Source organism: Hyperoodon ampullatus (genome assembly GCF_949752795.1).
Source record: "Hyperoodon ampullatus genome assembly, chromosome: 13".
Classification (NCBI taxonomy): Eukaryota; Metazoa; Chordata; class Mammalia; order Artiodactyla; family Ziphiidae; genus Hyperoodon; species Hyperoodon ampullatus.
The window spans coordinates 9,493,155-9,512,484 of record NC_136926.1 but is presented as its reverse complement, the minus strand read 5'-3'; the positions used below and the strand labels follow the sequence as shown (position 1 = coordinate 9,512,484).

At 47.2% G+C, this 19,330-nt stretch overlaps 1 protein-coding gene across 1 annotated transcript in view; it reads right to left on the bottom strand.

The window, feature by feature from the left end:
* CCDC63 (coiled-coil domain containing 63) overlaps positions 1 to 19,128 on the bottom strand; it is a gene marked incomplete at its 3' end in the record, with an annotated part of 29,302 nt that extends 10,174 nt beyond the window's left edge. The window contains exons 1-7 of the mRNA XM_079717881.1: positions 18,968 to 19,128; positions 15,906 to 16,095; positions 8,660 to 8,779; positions 8,065 to 8,246; positions 6,899 to 7,080; positions 2,843 to 3,063; positions 146 to 220 (exon numbers count right to left, since the gene is read on the bottom strand). Coding sequence (XP_079574007.1) covers positions 146 to 220; positions 2,843 to 3,063; positions 6,899 to 7,080; positions 8,065 to 8,246; positions 8,660 to 8,779; positions 15,906 to 16,095; positions 18,968 to 19,026 — 1,029 coding nt within the window. The 5' untranslated portion in view covers positions 19,027 to 19,128. The remainder of the gene's footprint in view (positions 1 to 145; positions 221 to 2,842; positions 3,064 to 6,898; positions 7,081 to 8,064; positions 8,247 to 8,659; positions 8,780 to 15,905; positions 16,096 to 18,967) is intronic.
* Between the last annotated feature and the right edge of the window lie 202 nt (positions 19,129 to 19,330).

Below are 19,330 nucleotides of genomic sequence, written 5' to 3'. Positions count from 1 at the left end.
ACAAAAAGTCAGGACATGTCAAGACATGACCCAGGCCAGTAGATAGGCATGGGGCAGACATCTTCCTCCTCCTGAGAACCAACTGACAGGTCACCTGACAGACAATGGAGACTCCTGCATCCCTCCCTCCCCACCCTGGTCTTACCTCCAGCTGTCTCAGGATGGAGCAGTTGTCCTCATGTGATGATTTCTGCTGGGATTGCGAGCGGATAACCTCATTCTGCTCAGGAGAGAACCAGACCATAAGGAAAAGCAAATGCTCCCCTCCCCAGCACACCTAAAAACAAGCCAATGCCTCGAGGTGTTGGTGAGGATTTAAATTATCCATTTCAAGGAGCCCCGGAACCCCTGGACCCCTCTTATGTCCATGGAGGTTATTTCTGATGTTTCTGAATTAAAAGGAGGATGCAGGCATGAGCAGCTGGGTCGTTCATCCTTTCTGGAGAATTGTGTATAATCAGTAGGGTTTGCTGCAATGGTGGCAATGTTCTCTCTGTGCCGTCTAGCACTGCAGCCACTAGCCACGCACGGGCACAGAGCACTTGCAATGTGGCTAGTCCCACTGAGGAACTCATTTTTTAATTTAATTTAAATTGATTTAAACTTAAATCGCCCCACGTGGCTGATGGTTATGGTAATGGACGGGCAGCTCCAGAGCAAGGGTTCTCAAACTCTAGCATGAAACAGAATCACCTGGGGGTTTGTGAAAACACAGATATCCGGGCCCCACACCAGAGGTTCTGATTCAGTATGTCTGCGTGAGGCCCACGAATGTGCATTTCTCTCAAGTTCCCAGGAGATGCTGCTGCTGCTGGTCCAGGGACTAGATTTGAGAACTCCTGGGCTAGAACAGTGTGTCCAAATGTAAAAGGCAAGCACCTTTTGATGGGGCAATACCATCTCTAGGAGTCTGTCCCATGGAAACAATAAGACATGTGGACAAGGTGGCCACTCAAGGCTGTCCCTTGTGCTATTATCTGTAATCTCCGTTAGGGACAACCTACATGTCTACCGGTTGGGGATTGGTTAAGTAAACGATGGTACATTTACATCGTTGGGGGGGAAAGGATCTCAAATTAAAATATGGTTTAGGGCTTCCCTGGTGGCACAGTGGGTGGGAGTCTGCCTGCCAATGCAGGGGACACGGGTTTGAGCCCTGGTCCCAGAAGATCCCACGTGCCGCGGAGCAGCTAGGCCCGTGCGCTGGAAGTGCTGAGCCTACGCTCTGGAGCCCGTGAGCCAAAACTACTGAGCCCACGTGCCACAACTACTGAAGCCCGCACGTCTAGAGCCCGTGCTCCGCAACAAGAGAAGCCACTGCAATGAGAAGCCCTCGCACCTCAACGAAGACCCAGTGCAGCCAAAAATAAATTAATTAATAATTTTTTTAAATATATGGTTTAAATGCAGATTCATGGCTTATTCTCAGAGAATCTAGGTTTGTAGGTATGGGATAGGGCCTGGGGAATCTGTTCTTTTAAGAAGTATTTTGTGATACTACCACAGAGCATCTAGGGTCTCCAGAAGCCTCTAAAAAGAACATAGAAGATGTTGGGCAGTATCTATGATGAATTGTTGAAGAAAAAAATGTATTAAACAGCATGAACTATCTAGTATACACCCAGTACTATAAGTGGGCATCTAGGGAAGTGTGTGTGTGTATGTGTGTATGCGCACGCACGGACACATGCTTAAGTGCTCACCTCCTTCATAAAGCAATGTCACCAAAATATTTATTGGCAGTATCTCTGAGTGGTGATATTTTGGTGACCTGTACTTTTTCCTTATATTTTTCTGAATTACATTTTCCCACAGGCATATCTACTTGCACATGGCCCCACATTCAGGAAACAGTGACATTGCAAAAGGAAGGGCTCCCCTCAGTCCCCACTAAGCACAGGGACCTCAGAGGAAAGAGTAATGAATTCCCAGAGGAGGTGACATCTGTCAGGACTAATGAGTGGTATTGCATCAGAAGAAAAGTGGGAGGGGTGGGGAATAGCATGAGGAAAGCCTCAGAGGAGGGAAATGCAGGGGGAAGCTGGGACTGGCAGCTGATGAGAGTGCCTTGGGGGTCGTGATGGGAGCTGAGCATGCAGGGGCAGGTTGAAGCCAAATTTTGAAGGTATTGGAGTGTCACACTAAGGAGTTTAGACTCTCTCCTGTGCAGACAGTTCCAAAGGCTGGTTATGTGTTTTCTGCAGAGTAAGTAGCCCAGGGAGCCAATTAAGTTTGGGAAATTATGGATTCAACAAGGTAAATAGTTTCTTTACTGTAGGATTTGTCAGAGCCTTTATTATGCTCATATACATCAACTCTCTCCAAGATTAGTTTACCATCTCTCCTCAATTCTGTGAAGCTGTTGATTAACAGGGGTCAGCCAGCTTTTAAGGCAAAGGGCCGGATTGTCGATATTTTGGGCTTTGCAGCCCACATATGGTCTGTCTTGCATATTTTGTTTCCTTACAACCCTTTAAAAATGTGAAACCATTCTTGGCTCGTGGACTGTACAAAAACAGGCCAAAGGGCATATCTGGCTGTGGCTATAGTTTACTGAACTCTGGATTATAAGACATACCATGGATTTTAAATGTCACTTATTGGGGGTGAGGGGACATGAACACATTAAGTGTATGTATCAACTGGAAGACAAATACCAATTTCAGGAAGGTTAAAATGTAAGGGGAGAACACTGGGGGAATATAGTATTTCCTAAACTTTTTTGATTTGAAGCCCTTTTTTCTGCAGAGTATCTCAAGGAGTGTTCCAAGGAACCCGCTTTGGGGAAGGCTGCTGTGGGAGCAGGCGGGCCCCTGGCCTGGGAAAGAAGAGGTGCCCTGACCTGGATTCTCTCAGTCTTCTTGTGCATCATCTCCATGTCATTGTTGAGCTCTGTGACATACATGAACTGAGCAAAATTCTTCTCCTCCTTGGCCAGAAACTCCTCGATGAGCTGATTCAAGTTGCCATTCTTCATCAGCTTCAGCAGCCGGAGGTGAGCCACCTCATAGCTCTCAAAACTCTCACCCTTGTTCTTCTTTGCATGCTTCTTTGCCTTGAGAGCTAGAAAAGGAAGAACCGGCAACCATGAGTCTGAAAGGGAAGCCGCTCAGAGTAGTGCCCAGGGGAGGGATATGCTCCATAGCATTATCATTGTGCCCTGGGGAGGGGGCTAGACTTTCCCATGAGATGGAGTGGGAGCTTCCCTCCTTAGCCACTTCACAAATATCTAATTGATCGTCTACTATGTTCCAGACACTGTGCTGGGCTCTGTTGCTACAAAATCACTGCCCCACAGAGCTTTTAGTGGAGGAATCAGCCACAAAGAGAAAAGAAAAAGAGATAGCCAAGTAAACAGAAAAAGAAATCCAATAATTACCATTGTGGCCCAGGCAATGGAGGAGATGTAGTAGGTGCTGTGATGGGGGAGTTGCATGGCCAGGGAAGGAGGTGACATGAGCAGGATGAAGGCCGGGGAAGCCCTCTTGGCAGAGGGCCTTAAGCAGGCTCAGAGCTTGGCAGATTCAAGGCATTAGAACCAAGAAACTTCTCCAAGCCTTGCTCCCCAGCCTGATGCCTGCAATAGCCCCACCGCTCCTGAATCCAGTCTTGTCTCTCTGATTTGGCCTCCACATGGCGATCGGAAGGACCTTTCTAGATCTTCCTAGGCACATCTGGCCACGTGATCCCTTTTCGTGTGTGGCTCCCTACTGTCCCTGGGAGGAAGCTGAAGTTTCTTGGCATCGCTTAAGATCTGATCCCCTCCACCCCTCAGTGCCTGGTCACTATCAGACTCAGTCACTAGTCTGCCTAAATCCTCTGATAGCTTCCCACCACGCTTAGAATCAGTGTGAGCTCCCTGTGCAGCCTATAAGGGCCTGTGTGGTCTGGCTCCTCCTCACCCCTCCAATTTCATCTCCTACCACTCTCCTGTTGGCATCAACTCACTCCAGCCACACTGGCCTCCTCTCTGTTCTAGAAATATGCCTACCTCAGGGCCTTTGCACCTGCAATTCCTTCTTCCTGGGATGTGCTTCTCCCAGGCTTCCATGTGGCTGGTTCTCTCCTATCATTCAAGTCTCTGCCCAAATGGCACCTCCTCCAAGAAGCCCACCCTAACCACCCTAGATAAAGCAGCCCCTGATTACTCTCTGTCAATCACCCTGTTTTGTTTTCTTCATCATGCTCATGGGTTCCCAAGAGATCAGATTAACTTTTTTTTTTTTTTTTTTTTTGCGGTACGCGGGCCTCTCACTGTCGCGGCCTCTCCCGTTGCAGAGCACAGGCTCCGGATGCGCAGGCTCAGTGGCCATGGCTCACGGGCCCAGCCGCTCCGCAGCATGTGGGATCCTCCCGGACCGGGGCACGAACCAGTGTCCCCTGCATCGGCAGGCGGACTCTCAACCACTGCGCCACCAGGGAAGCCCCAGATTAACTTTTACATTTGCCAATTTGTCATCTCCCCTGACAGAAGGTCAGCTCCAGGAGGACAGGACCTCTGTCTTATTCCCCACTGTCTCCCAACACATAGCCCAGTTCCTGGCACATGGTCAGTCCTGCAGGAGTGGCCTCTGCCTGTTTCTCCAGCTTTGCATCTACACTCCAGTTAACACATTCCTGCCTCTGGGCCTTTGTCTCTGCCTGGATTCCTCACCCTTGCACAACTGGATTCTTTTCATCCTTTAGATCACGGTCTGAACAGCCCCTCCTTGGCCATCCTATCCAAGAGAGGTCTCCCTGTTACTTTTCCATCTCAATCCCTTGTTTTCTTCCTTCAAAGGTTCTATCACAACCTGAAGTGTTTGTATTTGTCTATTTGCTTGTTTTTTCTGTGTCTCCATATCTAGAACATAAGCTCCGTGACATCAAGGACTAACACTTTCTTGATCACTGCTCTGTCTCTGGTCCCCAACATGGTGCCTGTTTCAGGATAGGTGATCGTTAAAATTTGTTGGAAGACCAGGAATGCAGTGGTTGGATGGATGAAGGAAGGAGTCAACTGATCATGAAGAACTTACCCCTGCAGTGTCACAGGAACAGGAGGAGCCTGGAGGCTGGAAGACCCAGCAGAAGCTGCTAGAAGAGATGTGACGAGAAAGATGACAAGGCTGAGGCAGTGAGAAGAGGAAGGATGGACGCACAAGCCAACTGGAGTGGCAGTGAATGGGAGAACTCCTATTGACTGCACAGTTTGGGTCTTGGATGCCTAGTGGAATCTTGAGGCTGCTCAGTGGATTAGGAGAGAGAAGAGGATAGAGGTAGGACCTCAGGCTTTGGGGGGCAGACACATTTGGGATGGGGTCCTTGATCTGTTACTTACATTGCAGAGGACCTTGGCTATATCCATGTATCCTCTCTCAGCTGCAGTGCCCTCATATGTCAACTGGGGGTGTTAATAATAATGTCTGCCTCTTGGAGATGTTGTGAAGGCTAAATGGAAGCCATGCATGCCAAGCATGGAGAATGGAAGCTGCCATGAGCTAGTGGCTCAGTAAATGGATGGATGGGTGGATGGAGGATGGAAGGATGGATGGACAAAGCATGGAAGGATGGATGGATGGCTGTATGGAGGATAGAAGGATGGATGGATGGGTGGATGGAAGATGGATGGGTGGATGGATGGATGGATAGATGGAGGATGGAAGGATGGATGGATGGATGGATGGACAGAAGGTCCAAAAGGTGGTTTTTGTAATGTTAGAGAGTGAGAGATGGGATTTCTCAGAAAAACACTTCCAGCCATACAGTTGCAAATAAGGTAGGAAGGGACAGAAGGGGCTGAAAGAAAAAAAAAAAAAAATGCAGCTGCACAGGGGGGCCTCTCCCTTCAATCTGCTGAGGATAGAGTTAACATAGCAGACCTGAGACTGCTCTCCTTAGAAAGACCTGCTTGCAAGGTTGGCCCTTGGCCTTCATCTGGGAACTTAAATGGTGAGCAGCTCCCTACACTGATATAAAACTTTCCTAAACGTTAAGTGTGGCTACTGAGCCCAGGCTGTAAGGACAGTGTGCTTTATGCCAAACACCTGCCTTCCTTCTGGGAAGCTGGAATTTTGGTATGTGCTGGGGAGAGGGTGCCTACGTGACCAGCCTCCAGTAAGAATCTTGGGCACCGAGTCTCTAATGAGCTCCCCAAGCAGACAACTCTTCACATGTGTTGTCACAATTAGATGCTGGAAGAATTAAGCATGCCCTGTGTGACTCCACTGGGAGAAGATCCTGGAAGCTTGTGCCTGGTTTCCTCTGGACTTCGCCCCATGCACCTTTTCTCTTTGCTGATTTTTCTTTGTGTCCCTACATCATAGCCATGTTTGTTGAGTCTTGTGAGTCCTCTCTGAGAATCACCCAGCCCGGGGGTGGTCTTGGGGACCTCTGACACACAAGTTCCTCCTCTAAATAATGGAAGGAGAGCCACGGGGTGAGGACACATCCTACAGGTTAGGGGTGGCAGATAAAACCCAAGGCATCCAGTTAAATTTGAATCTCAGACAAACAATATATATTTTTTTCCTTTGGCCACACTTCACAGCATGCAGGATCTCAGTTCCCCAACCAGGGATCGAACCCCTGCCCCCTGCAGTGGAAGCACAGGGTCTTAAACATGGGACCACCAGGGTAGTCCTGACACAAATGATATATTTTAAACAGTATAAATAGTCCCAATTGTAGATAAATCACAAATAATTTTTTAGTATAAGTATGTCTCAAATACTGCATGAGACTAAAATTTTATTCATTGTTTATGTGAAATTTAAATTTAACTGCATCTTGTATTTTTATTTGCTAAATTTGACAAACCTACTACAAGGAGACTCGGGCACCTTCAGTTGAGAGAGAGAGAGCGAGAGAGAGAGAAAGTGAGAGAGAGAGAGAAAAGAGGACACCTGGAAAGCGTTACCTTCTTCCTTTTTGGACTGCTCCTCAAACTCAAGGCGATCATTCAGCTTGACGAGCAGGAAGGATTTGAGCTTGGTTTCATGATCGTAGAGACGCTCCAACTCTCGGATCTCCAGCTTGTACTTAGAGATGTCCTTCTGCTGGCGGTCCTTCACGGCAGCCATTCGAGCCATGGCTTCCAGCCTGGGCAGGGGGACATGACAGAGTCTGAGTGTCCGGAGGCGCCTTCCTTCTTCTCCCCTCTCCCTACCAGTCCAGACAGACTTTCTGCCTGGTCAATGACCATCACTCCTTTTAACCATGGAGGTTTCTGGAAGTAGAGGAACAACTTTCCTCACCTGAATGACAGCAGTTGACAGCTCTAGACCACCCTCAGGAAATGATTTTCTATCATCACCATCATCACCATCACCACCGTCATCATGATCATCATCACCATCAGCAACATCATCACCATCAGCATCACCACCACCATCATGATCTTCACCACAATCACTACCACCACCACCATCAGTATCATCATCACCATCAGCAGGATCACCACCATCAGCATCATCACACATCACCATTATCACTATTACCATCATCACCACCACTTGTCAAGTACTATGTCCCAGCCACTCGCTTATATACACATATTATTTAATCCTCACTACCACCTGAAGGGGTCCTCCAACAATGTAGTAGTGATGGAGCCAGGGTTCAAACCTAAATCTCTCTGACTCCCAAATCTGCACTCTTCACCACTAAACTGCATGCCTTTTGTTCCTCTAGGTGTGAAGCCGGGAGACAGCCCAGACTGAGAGGGACCCCTAGAACTAGAGGCAGGGACACCTGGGGGAGATGGTACAGCATAGGGGTTTGAATCTCAGCTCCACCACATCTGCCATTTATCTGGATCTCAGGTAAGTATTTTGGCATCTCTAAGCTTCCATTTTCTGGTATGTAAAATGGGGATAACAACTCCTAGGGTTGTCGTGAAGGTTGAAATACTACCCAGAGCATCTAGCATCATGCTTGGCCGACACACAGTCAGCACTCAGAGTTATTATGATGATGATTTCAGGTTCCTCAACACATAAGCACAGGGGGTAGAGGTGGCCCAGAGTAGGAAGCTCAGCAGGGGGCTGAGACATCTTTGCCCCCAGGGTCTCTCCCCCAGCCCACCTCTGCTCATAGGCCTGTGCAGACTGCTCGATGGCCACATTCATTGTTTTCTTCTGCATCAACAAGCACTGATGAATCTGCTCGTAGACGTTGTCATAAGCAGCCTTCTCATACTGTAGGTCTTCAGTCTCCTTCCGGAGCTTCGCATTGGTGGTCAGCATCTTGTCAAAGTGTACAGTGACCTGCAAGGAGGGCTCTGCTTCAAAATAAGGCTCACTCCTGGGGCATGAGACAAGCTTCCAGAAGGCAGCCATAGGGTTGAAGGGTCTTCCCCTCACCTCCCACCCCAGGCCCACAGAACAATGGTTGGAGTGCTGCCTGGCCTGTGTGCACACCATCGTTCACCTTCTCCCGACTCAACCAATGAGATGAGTATGTTCAGCTAATGGCTTCACAGACATCATTCTTCCCTCTTAGCAAAGGGAGGCAGAGTTGTTTGCAGAGTTTTTGTTGTTGTTGTTGTTTTTTGGTCACGTTGCAGCACGTGGGATCTTAGTTCCCTGACCAGGGATAGAATCCATGCCCTCTGCAGTGGAAGCACGGAATCCTAACCACTGGACCACCAGGGAATTCCCCCAGAGAACACCTTACGTACGAGATGCAAACGGGTTTCCAAAATGTGGATCTGTTTTTGCAGTTTCCAGGGGTTATTGGCCTCCTGTATTTTTGAGAAGATCTGTCTTTGGTTTATAATTTTTTTATCCATCTGAACGATCTGAAAAGAAAGAGAGAGAGAGAGAGAGAGAGAGAAAACCCAGCTGTGTTAACATCTGTATGGGTACAAATGCGACAGTTTACTAACTCAGGTGTGGTAAAACAAAAACTGCAATGTTCTTTCTTTTCCCATGAATGGAATTTTAATTCTCTCTTGGGTGTGTGCTCAACTCAATTTAACCTTAGCCAGTTTGGGGCAAAATGAGGCAACTTAGGGTTTTTATTCTCACCCGTGCATGTAAATTTCACTCACCCGTGGGCAAAAATTTCACCTGACCCTAAAGCCACGGTTTCCAGAAGAAATGGCATTATTCCCCCAAGAAGCCTTCTGTAACCTTTGTTTTTTGTTTTGTTTTGTTTTGTTTTGTTTTTTGCTCTTGCAATGATGAGGATGCTAGTGGCACTTAGTGGCAGGTCATGAGATGTCACATACCCTGCAACATGTAAGACAGCACCAAACATCCAAGAATTGTCCCCCACCCCTTTTGACTTTCCAGTGCCCCTCTGGATGTTAGGCAGGTGAAGAACCTCTCTATAATTTTCTGTACCTAGAATCAAACTGTCTTTTACATATACACACAGTATTTTTCATTAGGTTTTAATAGACACTTAATTATCCAGGAATGTAGTCACTGTATAAATCAAGAGAATGTTCGTTGATTTGTTTGGAACTTTACCAAGAGTTGGCCGCCATTTTGGAAATCATGACACCAGCACAACCTGGATCATCATCTTTGAGTTGTGGATACAACAAGCCCAAATCAGTCTGCAGTGTGGAATCTTCAGTGATTCTGCATATCAATAATACTAGCCTCTGACTATATCTTTTAGACCAGTGGTCTGCAAACTAAGGCCCTGGGCCAAATCTGCCCCACTGCCTGTTTATTGTTTGTTTGTTTGTTTGTTAATATTTATTTATTTATTTTGGTTGCACTGGGTCTTACTTGCAGCACACAGGATCTTCATTGCAGCATACAAGATCCTTTTTTTTTTTTTTTGGTCTACAGCATGTAGACTCTTAGGTGTGGCATGCATGCATGATCTAGTTCCCCGACCAGGGATCGAACCCGGGCCCCCTGCATTGGGAGCACAGAGTCTTACCCACTGGACCACCAGGGAAGCCCCCACTGCCTATTTTCATAAATAAAGTTTTATTGACACACAGCCATGCCTATTCTTTGCATTGTCTATGGCTGCTTTCATACTATGAAGGCAGAGTGGAGTAGTGTGGCCCACAAAGCCAAAATATTTACTATCAGGGCCTCTGCGGAGCAATTTGCTGGCCCCGGTCTCGATAAGTCAGGCCAAAACATGCATGTATCAAAATACATATAATTTTAGTGTAAGTAGCTTTCCTTTATTTATTTATTTATTTACTTATTTGCGTTACGCGGGCCTCTCACTGTTGGGGCCTCTCCCGTTGCGGAGCACAGGCTCCGGACGCGCAGGCCCAGTGGCCATGGCTCACGGGCCCAGCCGCTCCGGGGCATGTGGGATCTTCCCAGACCGGGGCACGAACCCACGTCCCCTGTATCGGCAGGCGGACTCTCAACCACTGCGCCACGAGGGAAGCCCCGCTTTCCTTTATTTTTCCTTTGCATTATAGTTATGGCATCATATTGATTTAAAAGAAGAAGGATAAAGGATTATATCATCTATGAATTTCACTTCAGGATTGTAAAGGAGGTATTACCAAATATTTGCTGTTAAAAAGGGGCATTGGGCTTCCCTGGTGGCGCAGTGGTTGAGAGTCCGCCTGCCAATGCAGGGGACACGGGTTCGTGCCCCGGTCTGGGAAGATCCCACATGCCGCAGAGCGGCTAGGCCCGTGAGCCATGGCTGCTGGGCCTGCGCGTCCAGAGCCTGTGCTCCGCAACGGGAGAGGCCACAGCAGTGAGAAGCCCACGTAATGCAAAAAAAAAAAAAAGGGGCATTGGCAGTTGAATGACTCATAATTTCAAGTGTCAACAACTAAAAATGATTAAGTTCAATTAGGTTCAGGTCTTGTTAAAAACATGCTTTCCTTGGGAATTCCCTGGAGGTCAGTGGTTAGGACTCCTCCCTTTCACTGCTGAGGGCCCGGGTTCAATCTCTGGTGGAGGAACTAAGATCCCACAAGCTGTGCAGTGTGGCCAAAAAAGAAAAAATAAAATAAAGTGAAGCATTTTAAAAAACATATGCTTCCTCAGAAGAATTTACTCTCTCTGCCTTTATGGGCACAGATCTCAGCAGCCTCCCTTCAGGGGCAGCAGCTTGTATCAATTAGGAACATATGCAACTACAAATTACAGAAAGCCCAACTAACAGTGGTTTAAACAAATTATGGTTTATCTTTCTCTCATAATACACTGCTGGCTTAAGTTCAGTAACTCAAGGAGGTAAAAACAAGATCTCTGTAATTCACCTGGCTTCTCCCTCAAAAGATGGCTGCCATTGCACCAGGCTTCACACAGTTATGTTCCAGGGAGGAAAGTAGAGGAAGCAATATGGATGAAGGGTATGACCTATATCTGGAAAGCAAAACTTTCCCAGACACCCCTAACAGATGTCCCCTTACATTTCATTGTCTACCTTTAGGTGCAAGGGAAGATGGGAAATGTAGCTTTTTAGCTGGGCACATGCTCACCTTGAATAAAGTCAGGAATCTGTTAGAGAGGAAAACATAAAGAATGGGTAAACAGCTGGCAGTGTTACCCACAACACTATGTAGTTACAGTTGCTTCAAGGAAATTCAGGCCCAATATTGCCAGATCTTCCAGTTTTTTTAAAAGAGAAGCCAGATATCTGAATTTTTACATGAAATCTCCTGATTTTTAACATGTTAGGCCAAAGCCTTCATGTTGTCAGGCTCAGCCTGTTCTGAAGGCCACTGGTCTACTCATACGTTTAGGGTCATGGAAGACCCACAGAAAAGTGATGAACGATGGTTTTTAGGCAGCAAGAGATGCTTAACAGAAGACAGAAGAATGTTCCAGAACCTGGAGGCTGGCAGAGGTGACAACAGCCAGAACTGTACTGTGGTGGACACGGTGGGTGGTTGACCCATCATGGGTGTTCTGGGGAAGAATACCCATCCCACCCCAGAAGACTGATCCAAGCCAAGCATGGTAACTCTAATCACTCTTCTTATGATTTATTTATTCAGGGATGGGCAAGACTAAACCAGTTGGAGCCTCTGACTGTCTGGTAGGGAAGCATCTGGAAAAAGTTTCCTCATTCCTAAGAGAGTCATAGGAAGAGATGGTCTGTCTTCTCCTGAAGGTATTGTTCCATCTGGATGTGGTGCCTGGAACTTCTGCTGCTGTCTTGTCCCCAAAGGACAAAGACAAATACCTTGATAACCTAATTGAGCTGCTGAATCAACCAACCCTGAAGCTTGCATTATCTTTATACTTCCTGTTATATGAGATAAAAACATTTTCTTATTGCCAGTAATCTACTTAGGGAAGGTGGGCTCTGCCCCCAGACCCAAGGGCTAAATCATCATTGGTCTAAACTAGGGGTTGGGAAACTTTTTCTTAAAGGGCTAAATAGTAAATATTTTAGGCTTCAAGGACCAAGAGATTAGTATGTAGGTACTCACATAACCATTTAAAAAGTAAACATTTAAGGGCTTCCCTGGTGGCACAGTTGTTTAGAGTCCGCCTGTCGATGCAGGGGACATGGGTTCGTGCCCCGGTCCGGGAGGATCCCACATGCCACAGAGCGGCTGGGCCCGTGAGCCATGGCCGCTGAGCCTGTGCGTCCGGAGCCTGTGCTCTGCAACGGGAGAGGCCACAACAGTGAGAGGCCCGTGTAACGTAAAAAATAAAAAATAAAAAAAGTAAACATTTAAGATGTAAAAACCATTCTTTGCTGGAGGGCCATAAACAAAGAGACCAGACTTGGTGATTGCACTGTAATCTGCTGCCCCTGGTCTACCCCAAAGCAATTACAGAAATTCCATTTCCCTTTGCCTGTAATTGGCCAAGGAATGGGCATATACCCTAGCCCTGGCCAATCAGAGAAAATCTGCTGGAGGAATTTTGTAGAATAGTCTCCCTCTCATAAGAAGAGAATATCATGTACAAAACTTCCCATCCTTTCTTCATATTTTTGAATGCAATTATATGAGACGTTGTACTAGCTAAGCTTTGGCAGCCATCTTGTGACCATGAGGGGAAGGCCGGTCAAGAGAGTCATAGAGACAAAGAAGAACCCATCATTGTAGAGCTGCTAAACCATCCCTGGGATGGCCTATTTCTAGTCAGACATCATATTAAGTGAGAAAAACAAACCTCTGTTCTCCCAGTTGCTTCCAGTCAAGAATTCTATTATCAATACTTGCAGCCCAACACATTCTCAAGCAAAAGATCAGACATCAAGGGAACCATTGGGTCTCACACAAAACTGGTAAGGTATATGAATGCTGTTTATGATAGATATTAGCCAGGCTTTGGACGTTAGCTGGAACACACACACACACTCCCCCACAAACTCCCTCACAGCAAAAGCAAATTACTTCATCAGTACTGACAAAGTCAGATTCAAGTCAAGTCAGGTTCCTATTCTACTCTGTTCTCCTCTCCTGTTCTATGCACAAGGCAGCATCCTCAACACAAACCCTCTCCAGCTCTCTTATGAAATAAAACAAATGACTTGTTTTGATATATGGGAGGGCAGCATCCTCCCCCATATATTAGGTGTGGCATCACATGCTCTGAGGATGCCTGCCCCAGCCTGAGTTGACGACCCCCAGAGTCCTAGGGCTCCACCTCCTTGCCAAAGGAAGCTGTGGCATCAGCTCTTGTGATTAAATTCAGAGCTGTATTCCCTTTGGCACCTTTATGTCAGACGCTGCTTTTGTGATGCTGAAAGTAATTAGGCTTTAGCCCAATGGGAGACATTATCCAAGGCTGTGGCTGATGGAGAAATACGTTGCCTACACTAGATGCTCAGCAGGAAGGCATCAGCTTATTAATTATTTTGTGAGGCTAAGCAGGGCCCAGTGATATCCTCACCTCCAGTGACCCCTTGAAAGGACAAAGCTCTGGGCATTCTGTGGTGGACACAGCAGGAGGGGATTCTGGGAGCTGCCTGCGCTGAGATGGAATTAGACCAAGAGGGTTTTTGTGTTGGGCAGTGAGTGCCGTACTCTTTGGAGGATTCCAAAACTAGGTTGCCTTTTCTAATGTTTCTGAGGATCCACATCCCCATTTTTCTTCTTCACTTTTATTGCCTCCTTTCTCATACATTCATATGTTTGATCACTCATTCATTCATTCACTCATTCATCAGTTTTATTAAGCCCCTGCTTGGTGCCAGACAACAGGGGTATGATGGTAACCAAGACAGAGTGGTCCCTGCCCTCAGGGAACCTACAATCTAGGACTGGAAACAAGCCAGGAAGCACGATGAGCCCTAGGAGAGGGGAGATAATTTGCACACACACAGTAGGGGCATGTAGCAGAGAAAGATGAGGGGACAACTATCTTGCAGAAATAGCATTTGAGCTGAGACGCAAAGGATGAATAAGACTCCCCCAAGCAGAGAGAATGGGGAACAGCACTCCAGGAAGAGGGAACAGCATGTGCAAAGGTCTGGAGGTGAGAGACAGCACTGTGGATCCATGAAGGCAGCCAGTATGGATGGAGCACAGAGGAGAAGGAGGCAGGAGAGAAGGTGGAAGAGGCAGGAGGGGCTGAGGCAGCAGAGCCGGCAAATTACACCAGGGACTTGGGCCCTTATCGCAGCAAGAGTCGGAAATTACTGAAGAGTTTGAAGCAGAGGAAAGGTGTAATGAGATTTCCAGATTCATTCAGTCAGTAAATATTTATTGAGGACCTGCTAGGTGCTGGACACTGGGATAGGAACAGGGGGTACAGTAGGGAACAAAACAGACTCACGCAGGTCACAGGTTAGGGAGACATTAGACAACACCCATATTAAGGCATAATTACCACCGTGAAAGGTACTGTGAAGGAGGTGCCATGGGGTGACATGAAAGAGGATAGGGGGTGTGCTGGGATTTTCTATTTGCCCCCCGAGATCTACTCTCCACCCTGCTCTGTGCCCCAGGAAGCTAACCGGGAAGGATCCACGATGGCTCCCTTGTAGTTGGGGTCAGAGGTGAGAAGAAAGAGAGGTTGCGGTATTTACTCCAGGTTCCAGAATGCCCTACTCCTCCGAGCACCCTACAGAGTGTGCTATTTGTTCCTGGCCAGGAAACTAATACCAGGGGCATATACTTTAAACCAGAGAGAGGGCATAGAGAAGGCCTCCCTGAGAAAGTCACTTTTAGGCTGAGACATAAAGATAAGCAACTAGGGTAAGGCAGTGTGGGGAGCATGTGCAAAGGCCCTGAGGTGAGAAAAGGCTCAGCATTATTTGAAAGAAAAAAAAAGTCTTTTGCAGCTGGAGTGTGAAGAGTTAAGGAAGGAATGACATGGGATGAGCCTAGATGGGTAGGCAGGGTCTTTCAAACGATAGTAAGGGATTAACACTGTATAGCAAATGTCTCTAGCTCTTTGCTTTCTGCATCCATGAGGGTTGCACTTCCTAGGCCCTTTTGTGAATGGGTAGAGTTGACTATTTTGGATCAAGATAGTCTACCAAACTACGGGTTTGGAAGACTATCTTGAGCCAATGAGTCATGAGCAGAAGTGACACATGTCACTGGAGCATTCAACTGCCAGTGTGAGACCCTCAGGACTCACTTTTCTCTACCACAGTACCTGGCAGTGTTCAAGATGGGGGCTATCCCATCAGCCTGGCCCCAGGATGAGAGGATATAAGAGCCCCTAGCCAATCCACGATAGACATGAACCATGAATGGGAAAGAAATCTTTGTTGTTTTAAACCACTGAGTTGGGGAGAGGGAATTTTGTTACTGCAGCATAACCTAACCTCTCCTGACTGATACAGTAAGGATTGGGGCATTTATTCTTACCGTAATGGGGAGGCAGTGGAGACCACAGTGAGGAAATGGATCAATAGAGCTGAGAGATCAGGGGTTAAAATGGTGGTGGAGACAGTGACCACATTCACGTTTAGAAAAGCCAACGGTGGGGGTATGGTGGGGAGTACACCTCCCGCACTCCTTCCCCTTGCTCCGTGTTTTTGTTAACCCTTTAAGAGAAAGACCACACCTTCTCATCCAGTTCAGCCAACAGCACTTTCATCGATTTAATCAGGCCCTCGTAGTCCTCCTTAGTTTGCAGCAGGAAACGCAGCTCCATGTAGTTTTTCTCATTCAGATCCAAGTTCCTGGAGGACTTGATGAGATTCAAAAGCAGGGTGATCTCCTCCTGCTCCTCCTGCAGGGTCTTGATTTCCTTGCTGTTGGGAAAGCAGCATATGATTAACCCTGAACCCCTGAGTTTGCCTGGATCAGACACTCCAGGACCCCTGGTCCTGAAAGGAGACTCAGAGGGGTACTTCCCACCCCAGCAAGTGGAAGAGACTCACCCAAGGTCTCCAACCCAGGTCCAGAACTCAGATGTCCTTTGACCCAGTTCACTGCAACTTCCACTGCTCCACCCTTCTCTGAGCGGCATTTTTTTTTTCCTCAGAACAATTTGCAGCTGTGCCTGTCAAAACCCATTACCTAGACATGGTGAGAGCCCCCAAGTTCTCTTTTGCCAGCAGCTCACTGACATCTGTCTGATTTTGCAGACTTTCCTTTCCGGCTTTACAGCCAATTATCTCTGGTAATAAGAGGCAAACCCATCAGGCATGATCTTTCAAGTGTGCATCAACACAGAGCTGCACAGGAACCTCTAACCCCCACCAACTTTTCTACTCGGGGGCTACTGATTTATGAAATTGGCTGACATGAGTCTCCTTCTCTTCCTCTGTCTGCTCTGGAGAAGAGAGGGTGTCGGGGACGTGAGCAACCAGGGATTTCTAAAAGAGAAAAGAAGACTCAGGTGACTGCACAGCAACTGAGTAACAGGAAATGGTACAGAGGCCGAGTTTCTGGCAAAGTCTGGGCAGCATATTCCTGTTGCTCAGTGCGGTTTGCAGACTAGCTTCCTCAACGCCCTTTGGAAGCTTGGAGAAATGCAGCAGCTCAGATCTCAATCCAGGACCTACTGAATCAGAATCTGCTTTATAACAAGATCCTCAGGTTACCTGTACGTACTTTAAAGTTTTGGAAGCGCCACTCTAGAACAGCAAAGAATGTTCAAGGGCGGGGTCTGCAAAGCGTTTTCTATAAAGGGCCAAAGAGTAAATACTTTAGGTTTTGCAGGCCAGAGGGTCTCTGTTGCAACTACTCAACAAAGCAATCATAGGCAATACAAAAATGAAGAGGTGTGGCTGTGTGCCAATAAAACTTTATTTACAAAAACAGGCAGCCACTCAGACTTGGCCCATTGGCCACCGTTTGCTGACTGATGTTCTAAAGCCACGCTGTCCAGTAGACCATTCTGCAGTGATGCAAACGTTCTCTATCTGTGCTGTCCAACAGCATCCATCAGGCACGTGTGGCTATTGAGCACTTGAAACGTGGCTGGTGCAACTGAAGAACTGAATTTCTAATTTTATTTATTTTAATTAATTGCAAATGTAAATAGCCACATGTTGCTAACAACCACTGGGGTGCACGCCCAGTTCTAGAGCATCTTGTCTTCTAAACCTGGCCCTTGGGACTTTTCTCCCCCTAAGCCCCTCTTGGGAGGAGTCTTTGCTAAGGTGCAGAGAAAAGAGAGAGAGAGAGCAGGATAGTAAGTCAGAGTTAGGCTTTCGGGGGCGCGGTGAGGTCAGAAAAACAAAAGGAAGGTTTGTCCATCTTTAGGCAGGGCTGGGACTGCAGTGAGGGGAGTGAGGTGCCCCAAAATTTAAGGAGGTCTTCATTTTCAGGGTGGTATAGGTTCAGGGCCTGCGCTGGGGAAACGCACCTCCTTAAATATTACGCCCTAAGCACCTCACTCACCTCACCCCAGTTCTCTTCCACTCTCCTCCCCTTCAGTTCCACCACAGTGAAACCAGATCAAATGGATCGGGGTAGAGTGAGATGCAGAAGGGTAAGTAAGATTCAAGAAAAACTGAAGCCACACCAAGAAGTAGGCATTTCCTGAAGTCCACCAAGGATAGGCTGTGAATCAGGGTCACCAGCACAGATGTGCAGGTTGTGGACTGCACAGCCCAAGGGAGCACCATCTGCTTGAAAACATATCATTGATTTGTTGATTTACTACACTTTTCTGAGAGACACTTTGTCTTGTTTTAACAAAATCCCTACATAATGACAATGTTTCCAACAGATGGCAGTAAAGGGTCTTTGAGAAAGGGTGCCTTTTTCTAATTCACGTAATGATCCCATATGGACTAGCAGTGGCTCTGAGTGAACCAATCCATGGAAAATCTAAAGAACCCCACCCCTTTTCCCTATCCTCTGAACTTCACACATCACCTAACAGTAAAATTTTCTTTCTAACAATAGGCAGTTACTGCCTGTATAAACATTATGGATGTGGTTAAGGAATCACATTTCTTTGGACGGAATCTAAGAATGCTTGTTTAATGTTTGTTTATTCAACCTCAGGGAACACCTTTCTGTTGCCCAAAGAAACTATACACACCATAATTTCTAGGGCAACTCAATTTCAAATATTCAGGTCTGCAGATCCCATAATGATGCACAAGCAGGAAACGTCATTTGGGGTATCCACCGACTGGTGATTTCCTCTTCTCTGGGAACTCCCCACCTTTACTGCTAGAACTGCTGGGGATACCCATAGCTATTTTTTGTCCTATGGCTCAACCCGCCCTGGCCACAGCTGATTGGGCCAGAAGTAGACACCAGACCCAAGCTAAGCCAGTCAGATTCTCCCTCTCCTGGGAATTTTGGGATTGGAATTGACTAAGGACAGTCTCTCTGTGTGGCCTTTGGTTGCTAAAGAATTGGAGGCAGCCATCTCCCACCAGCCACTGCTGAGATTCAGAGAGGAAAGAACAAAACCCATGTGTTGAAAGAAACAGGAACCAGAATCGCTTTCTTGTTTGGGTCCTTCCCTGAGACACGGGTGCCCTGCTCCCCTTGGAGTCCCTGAGACACCCTGAACTCTGAGAATAAATCTCCTCTCCCCACTGAAGCTATTGCAAGTGGGTCCCTGCCCCAGAGGCCCCATCAGAAGGCAAGCCCCATGAAACCAAACCCAAAATTTTCTCCAAGTTCACTCAGTACAGAACTCTGAGCATCACTTACTGCTGGTTTGTGATCTTTTGCTGGGAGCAGAAGTTAAAGGACTTCCGACTGTCCACCATCTTCCGGAACTGCTGCCTCAGCTTCCGAAGCTCTGCCTCGGCCAGTTGCTCTTTGGTCTTCTCCGAAGGTTCCTGGGAATTTTCAGGGTCTTTTCTTCTGTGCTTCTTCTGAGTGAGACAGGGTGAGTGTTAAGCAACAGGTTAGATGACTAGAAAAGCCCACATTTCAGCTTAAGGATGGAGGGCAAGAAGAGTGCTTGCGGCAGGGCTGGAGTAGGAAGACCACCCTTGGGTGATGTCAGCTGCTTAGGTGTTGCATGGAAAACCCACCCTGGGTTGCCAGGGTGGAGAGGAAGCTGGGCCT